Genomic DNA, 8,210 nt, shown 5'->3' on the forward strand with positions numbered 1-8,210 from the left:
TGTCATTTACTTTAGCTTGTTTTCTATAAAGTTATCTTCTCGTGACTTAATTATGGGTTTTGTCAATTAACATGTATAAACTTAGATCGTTTTATTGTGTTATTTTTTAGATTAATTTCTTTTCAATTTCATCATTCAACAATTGATTTATTGAGAATTGAGCTTCATAATTTATTTTGATTTGATTTATCTGGGGTTATCATGATATCATGACTCGAGTTGTGAATATGAAAGGTTAACCCGGGTCGATGCAATATATTGTCGTCTCAATATTTTAAAAAATGATGTCATCTTGAATTTGTTTTCAGTCAAACTATATTTTTTTCAGTTATCTAGGTTGTCTTCAGACTTGTTGAGTCAATCGGATCATATTAGATCAATTCCTACACGGTTTAAAACAATAGTTATGCTTGGATGTTTTTTTTTTAAATTAAAAAAAAATTGATCTGATCTATAACATTGCGTGAGTCAACGATTTAGTAGTTACTAAATATGAATGTTTAAATTTTAAAACTATGTTTAAATACTTGACATTGTATTTGAAATTTAAATTATATAATTTCAAGTTAATTTATTTTTGAATTTAAATTGAAATTATACATGTTGATTTAGTATTTTGAATTTTTTATATATATATATAGTACAATCTAAAACGACACGTAAAAATGCTTTAAAATTAAAATATATAACGCGAACAGGAAAAAAACTCTGGGTTGTAGGGTTTTAAACTAAACACACATGCTTTGTTGTAAGATAGAGCAATGTAACATTAATTATCGGGAAAACGTTTAAAGAATATCTCACTTGCTATGCTTAGTAGTTAAAAATTAAGACTCTTTGGGGGTTGAGTTTATATTATCTTTCCATTGAAAATTGAAATATGAACGGACACAAAGTGGAAGAAAAACCTTCCTACCAAACTTCATAAATGTCTCATTGCCATTTTGTTACTCAGTACTCGCGTGTGAGTGCTGCTGCTCTAACAATTAATTAATTAAGAAAACTCCACATTTGCCTAAGTTAATCCGGTGGTCCTAATCCAATAATTTTCAAGACTATATTTTCCCAATACCATATCTAAGATTAGATGCAAAGGAAACCTTGATCCAATTGAATTTCACCAGATCCTTCAGTCCCATATTAAGCCATTTTACTTCTTTCTTTCTTTTTTTTATCGTTTTACCTTCTACGAAGTTCAAAAGGGTTTCGGAGGCCTAGGCAGGTACAAATTGAGAGAGACCCTCCACAGAGTGAAAAAGACATTTAGCCCAATTAGAGCCAGCCCAAAAGAATTTGATTATCGAAGTGAGAGATTAGAAATGGCATGGCAGTGTAATGGTACAAAAGTCTATTCTAATGACATCCCATAATGTTTGGTGGCACAAAAATACAGCCCTTGTCTCCTCCTCCTCCTCCTCCTCTTTTACCTTTCATTTTCATGATATATTTAATCTGTGGGGTAATTCATTGCTTTTTATTATTTTAGCTTGTATGCATAAACGAGGGTAACTAGGATTATACACAAAGGGAAATTGATGGGGGAAAAAATGCATTTGCTTTACATGACTAATAAAAACTTTGCAAACTCTTATATCCATAGTCCAAAGAAAGGAAAAGGGATAGAAAGAAAGAAAGGAAAAAAAATAGACAAAACACAAATCCCCTAAGTGAACCAATGGGATGGAAACGAAAAGGAGGGCTTTTAATTCATGCTCTATGGTAACAACATCGAAAAGTAGGCAACCAAGACCAGCTATGGCTAGGCTGTGACAAAGCGGTGGTGGTGGTGGTGGTGGTTGATGGTGGTAGTAGCAGTTTCAATGCTAACATGGAAAGGTCTCCAGGCTGAAGCGGTGAGCAAGCAAAGGTCTTTCCACCCAAGCTTGAGGGTGCCCTTATCCTCTGCTAATGTATAACCATCAGAGGGAAACATGCCAAGTAGCAAATTGGCCTGGTTAGCAGCATTTCCAGCAAGAGAGATGCATTTGAACCCAGACTGTTGAAGCTTTTCCCTCCAGTTGTGGAACTTGACATCCCCACTTCTGGAAGGCCCTCCCACAGCCAATACATTGCGTATCTCTCTCGATAGCAACTGCTGTTCCACTACATGCCTCTCCTCGCTCTCTTCCCCGTAGCTTGCTCCCAATGAGTCGAACAGTGCGGAGTAGTAATGTACGGCCTCCACAAACCTTCCCAGGAAGGATCCCGCGTGGCTCAGGTCCTGTTCTACCACTGTCACTACTTTTGGTGCCAACCTGCAACAAAATCCACCCGCCCCATCCCATTAGCAACTGCGAGCTAGCATGGTGCATTTAGAACCATTATTGCTATATATGTAGTGCGTGCATTGGTTTATTAAGAAACTAACCTAGCTCATGATACTGGAACAATGGCTGGCTATTTTATGTAACAAAATATATACATGGATATCATCGAATCATGGACTTCTCAATGCAAATTCAATATATATAATATGGTGATATGTATGTGAATCCATAATCCAATATTTCCAAAAAATCATACTCTAAGAAAAGGAATAAGTTTGTATTTATTATCATTAGCATCTACCCTTTTGATATGAAAACAAAACTTAATTAGCTGATCAGCTGCTACAATTTACAGTCACTGCTACAAGTCAAAAAGAAATGTTTTTTTTTTTGTATAAGAAAAGAAAGGAGGAGAGACTTTATCTGTTATGGGATCTTGTGAGTTGTGAATAGTAAAAGATGATGAAGCCCATAGTTTACCTTTGCAGCAGATAAAGCATATTCGTATCGGAACCAGTGACATCGTAGAGCGAGTGTTGCAACCAGTGGACGGCAACAGCCTCACTCTTGCTAACATTAAGCCTCTCTGGGTTCAAATTTCCAACTTTTTCGGCCACTGGAATGAACTCGAAGGGAAGTCCCAGTTTGTTTGCAAAGTCAGACAAACGTTTCCCAGTTGCTTCAAGAGCCTCCGAGGAAGTCCCCAGCCCCGTCAAGCGGACATATGGTGGTCCACCGGGCCTAGATGCTAGGATATGAAATAGGCCAGGCCACTGCAAACCTTGCATGATGTCCAGATCTATGATGTGAACTCTATCTTCCCTTTCAAACGCTTCTTGAATCGCTTGGTTTGCTGTGAAATGAGAGAACTTGACAAAAGGGCTAATTCCATTGAACACCTGAAAGGCCGAAGCCATCTTCTGGGTATGGCTTTGAGGCATTGAAGGAAGCGTCGCGTATATCCCCAAGCATGAGCTGACCAACCTCGCTGACATAGCCTCCGAGAAGTACGCAGCCACACGCTGCGCTGAAGTTCCAAAAGGCGTGGACAGCTCCGAGATTTCAAGTAGCATCTTGTTAGCTTCCTCAAAATTATCAGCTGAGACAGCCTCCGCGCATTGGAGGAGCAAGGTCAGAAGGTGCAAGCCTTCTTCGTTTCTCTTTTGCTGCCGCATCTCCTCTTTCTTATCTCGGCTGGCAGCTACTGATGAAGAGGGAGGAGGTGTGCTACTGGCTACTTGTGTCTCCGCAGATGATGATTTTTCCTGCTGCTGATCTTGTGCTTGTTGTGGAGGATGCCCTTGATTTAATGCTAGAATAGTTGGTGTAACATTGGAAGTTGAAGATGGACTCTCTTGCTGTTGCTGATCATGAACAAGGTGGACTTGTGGCTGCTGGTGTTGCTGTTGGATGTTTGGTTGGCAAATGAGAGGTGGCGTCGGCCCCCAGTTAGAGTAGTGACTTACAACATGTGAAGAAACTGGAGGAGCGGAATTGGAGACGTGATCAAGATCAAGAGAGAGGCCGGAAGGGGCATGCCCTTGATTATAATTCCTCTGAAACGGCAACGGCACTGCTGCCGCCTCCTTATTCCTTCTCCTCTCCACCGGGTAAATATTGGCCGGGATTATCGGGTCTGTCAGGGACCGGAGCCTGTACTCGAGAAGGGAGGCTAGATTGGGGTTGCAAGGGTAGATAATATCCCTCACATTCTGAATGAGCTGAGGAACGGACACGTTGGTGGAACTGTGGAGCAGGTCCTTTATGATGCCATCAATCCAGGCAGTGGCGGGTGCGGCATCTTCCATAGAAGGAGGCGTAGGGGTAGAAGCAGAGCTGGTAGTGATAAGGCCGGGTGGAGGGACGGCGTTCGAACGGACAATGTTTCTTTCTCTTTCAGGAGGGAACAAGGGCAGACCAGAGAAACCACATACGGCTGGGAGTTGGGATTGGTTGTCATTACAGCTAGTGGCTAAGTTGGTCGATGGCGTAGAGGATAAAAACCCAGAAACGGACACAGAAGCAGACCCGGCTGATGTAATAGCTGTCAAGTTCGTGGAAGAAGGTAACATAGAAGTCATAGTGGAGTAGTTGAGGAGTGGATATAAGATTGGGTTGAGGTTATTAGGGTTAATATTGTTGTTAGAACAACTAGTAAAAGAAGAGGCACCGATACCTCTAGTCATACCAATAATATCATCATTATTGTTGTCTGATATTGAAAGTGAATAGACGTTGGTGTTACCACGAGATAACCTCTGATTTAGAGGAGTCATTGTTGATTGCACTTCCATCATCTCCGAAGCCATCCTCTTCCTCACCATCCTTCCAGTTGCTGCTTCTACTACTGGTATTGTCGTTGCTTGGTTGCCGCCGTTGGTAAGCAAGGAGGCACTTGTCAATGAAGCAGTACTGGCGTTGTCGATGTTGCTGCAGCTGCCACCGCTATTGTCAATGGTGATGTTATTGATACTAATGCTGTCGTTGCTAAGTCTACCGAGTAAATACGAGGCCGCTGCTGCCATGTTGAAGCAACACTATGCTGGTAGTGTGAGGAAGAGGCTCCAGATTATGAGAAGATGCACCCTGAATAAGCCTCAACTGGCTGTTCTTGATCTTCATGGATATAAATAAAGGAGGAGAAAGAAAGTCGCTGGTATTCGTGTGTAGGTGGGGATTCCAAATCTTGCTATAAGCTAGCGCCTAAAAACACAAACACGACCTCCGAAAACTTTTTGGTGGTATAAATTCCTTCGATCTACTACTAGAATTTAAAATGGTATGTGTGGCGTAGCCTTGCCTTTTGGATGCTTCTGATGAGTCTTCTCGTAAGTGAGAAATATTGAAAGGGTAACTTATTTGAGAGTGGTAGGAGGGAGTGCGCGCGCGCGTGTGCGAGGTGGTGCCGCTGCTCCTTCGCTGCTAGTGGCAACGGGGAATATGGGTGGGCAATTGCGGATGGCATTTAGCAAGGTGTCTTATATATACGACTACTTGTCTGCAGAGAGAGAGGGAATGCTCATAAATTTCTTGCTTAGGCAGCCATGTTGTGTTTCTTATTAATTTCGAGGGATTTAATAATGTTAATTAATCCTGTAATTAATGCTAGAAAGAGCAAGAACATAGAGGGGAGACACAGGGAGGGACATGTAACAAAACAAAGGCAAAAGCAGAGCAAGCAAGGGCATGTTGGAGATGATGGGATCTGTTCGTAGTTCGTCGTTGCTTGTTTGACATTTTCACAATCACATCCCACCAACGGCTATTTCAATGATCTTAGAAATCAAGACCGCCACCACCCCCAGACCTCTGCATGCCCAATCTCTTCCCTTCCTCTTTTATTACTATTAATATTTTATTTTGTTTTGTTTTGTTTCTGTCAACCAGAGTATCAAACCACGTTTTACCAGTGGCCGCTCTCTTTCTATCGCTTCCCCCTTTGGATTTTCCCTAAAGTTTAGTCAATTTTATATACCCTTGTTTAGAGTTTATTTAATACTGTGATCGTGTTTTTTTTTAAGTATTTTTTAATTAAAAATATATTAAAAAAATATTTTTTAAAAAAATTATTTTTAATATTAGTACATCAAAATAATCTGATAATACCAAAAGATAATTTAAAACAAAAAAAATAAAATAAAAATTTAATTTTTTATAAAAACATTTTTAAAATACAAAATCAAGCAATGTCTTAACGAAAAAGCAAGACTCGTGGCAAATCTTCTTCTTCTTAGTTCTTTTTTTTTGGGAAATCTGACAATGAATATTTTGCCGATGCAAGATTATTTATTATTCAAAACCTTTTTGAATATATATATATATAGCAAAGTTGTAAGAAAACTTGTAAAAACTTATTATTTTATTACAACTCTTTAAATGAGAATAAAAATTATTAAAAAGAATAATAAAATAGGTGTTTGGGAGTCTGGTAATTCTTATTTTTTAAAGTGTTTTTTATTAGAAAATACATTAAAATAATAATTTTTTTATATCAGCACATCAAAATAATCAAAGAATAATAATTTATAATTTTTTTTTATCTCATAGGCGCCTTAGAGACTAATTTCTTAATAACACTTGCCTAGTTAAATAAGAAATAATAAATTCTAGAAAAAAAATTATCAATCAAGTAAATATTATTATATAAATAATTAACTTTAAAATTATGAAATATGCTCCCCGCGTCAAAATTCACAAAAATTAGCAAATTATTTGTGAAACTCTCCAGACACAAAATTAAATTAATAATCAGTAGATTAGAGAGTTCTTTACATTTACACAGAGTTCCTAAAAACATTAGTGATCTCTTGATTTTATTGAGCTAATCAATTACATAATTCCCATAAATGTATGATTATTATTGCTATTTCCACAAATTGAATTACATTGTGGACTCAGAAATATTTATTTATTGTGGAGCGTAGTAGTTGAGATGCATTAATAACAGTCGTGCTCCTTCTCTTCGGCCTTTACAAATCACACTACATCCTTGTAAAAGCTTCCTTGTTCGTATCAATAAGAAGTTTTTCTTTTTTATTATAAATTCGACCTCCTCTCTTTTCTTTTCTTTTTACCTATTCCCTCCTTTTCTTTTCTTTTCTTTTTATTTTTTTAATTTTATCGCAGGCTTTCTCTAATAATCATCTAAATTCTCTTTAAACAGGAGATGTTAACTGAACCACTTTATAACACTTCACATACAAATTAATTTTAAACTCAAGTTAACTAAGAAATAGAAATAATTAAAAAAAAACTCTAATATTAATTTCATCATCTTTTTAATTTTCTCGTTATAATTTTTTTATAAGTCAACAAGGGTTTTTGGACTGGTTAAATTGACTGGATCATGTTGAAATAACTCTCATATAATTTATTTTTAAATATAAACTCAATAAGAATTAAATTGGAAAATTTTAAAATTAATTGTCTGATCAAATTTAGTATCAGTATCAAATAATTTTTTATAGTATAAATAAATATTTTAGTCATGTTAAAAATAAATTTATGATCATATCCACATTGCAACGCCAGGCTGCAAACTAGCAGTGGCTAGCTAGCTGGCTGTTTTCTATATATGGAGTAATATTTCAATAGAAAAACGAGAGAGAAGAAATTAGAGTTGAAAATTTAGTGTTTTTATTTTTTTTTCCTAGTTTAAGCTGGTTGATAGGTATTTGACTTCGAATGTCACTCTCAAATAAATATATGTAAAACCTTTTAACCTTAATTGACTTTTAGATTGTTTGAGTTAGAGTTTCAACTCTCTCTTTTCTATTTAAAATTTATTTTTAATATTTTTATATCATTTTAACTGGTTAATATAAAATTAAATTTTAAAAAATAAAAAATATTATTTTAATATATTTTTAAATAAAAAACACTTTAAAAACAAATATACTCCCCTCAAGAAACACATGCATCACCGACCACAGACATTTCATTCCACTATCGAGATCATAGGGCATGTAATTAATATAAATAAAACACTCCTCCCTGGCTAGGCGGCTAGGTGGCTAGGTGGCTAGGTAGCATTATTTATACACTTGTAGGGGATGTTTTGTCAATGCAATGCTTATGCGAGAGACCTTTGTCTCCGCCCTCATTGCACCATCATTTCAGCCTTTGGTAATAATAATAATAAAAAAAAAAAACAAATAGAAACTAAGCAGTTACACGCCCGAAATCAAAATTAGCAGCGGAATAAATAAGTTTTCAGAAGCAGGGGGGAGGGGGACAGCCTCAAAGGTCAACAACTCTTTTCGAAAGGGTCAAAAACTAGAACGAATCCTCATAGACATCCTTTGACCAGGAGGGTGCACGGTCCCTAACATTTCCTAGCCCTTTTCAGTTTTCCCTTTGCAAAAGCTTCTGCCTTTTTGGTGTTACAGAAAACAACTAGTTCCATACTTCTGCATATAATTTTTTTTCTTTTTTCTTTTCTTA

At 36.8% G+C, this 8,210-nt stretch overlaps 1 protein-coding gene across 1 annotated transcript; it reads right to left on the minus strand.

Annotated features, from left to right (window-relative positions):
- Nucleotides 1-1,532: 1,532 nt before the first annotated feature.
- On the minus strand, nt 1,533-5,221 carry LOC133688053 (protein SCARECROW-like). The gene is made up of 2 exons (XM_062107436.1): nt 2,748-5,221; nt 1,533-2,255 (listed from the first exon to the last, which is right to left on the minus strand). The coding sequence occupies exons 1-2, from the start codon at nt 4,790-4,792 to the stop codon at nt 1,760-1,762; spliced, it is 2,541 nt and encodes an 846-aa protein (XP_061963420.1). The 5' UTR covers nt 4,793-5,221; the 3' UTR covers nt 1,533-1,759.
- Between the last annotated feature and the right edge of the window lie 2,989 nt (nt 5,222-8,210).

The sequence above is a fragment of the Populus nigra genome, chromosome 3 (assembly GCF_951802175.1).
Source record: "Populus nigra chromosome 3, ddPopNigr1.1, whole genome shotgun sequence".
NCBI lineage: Eukaryota > Viridiplantae > Streptophyta > Magnoliopsida > Malpighiales > Salicaceae > Populus > Populus nigra.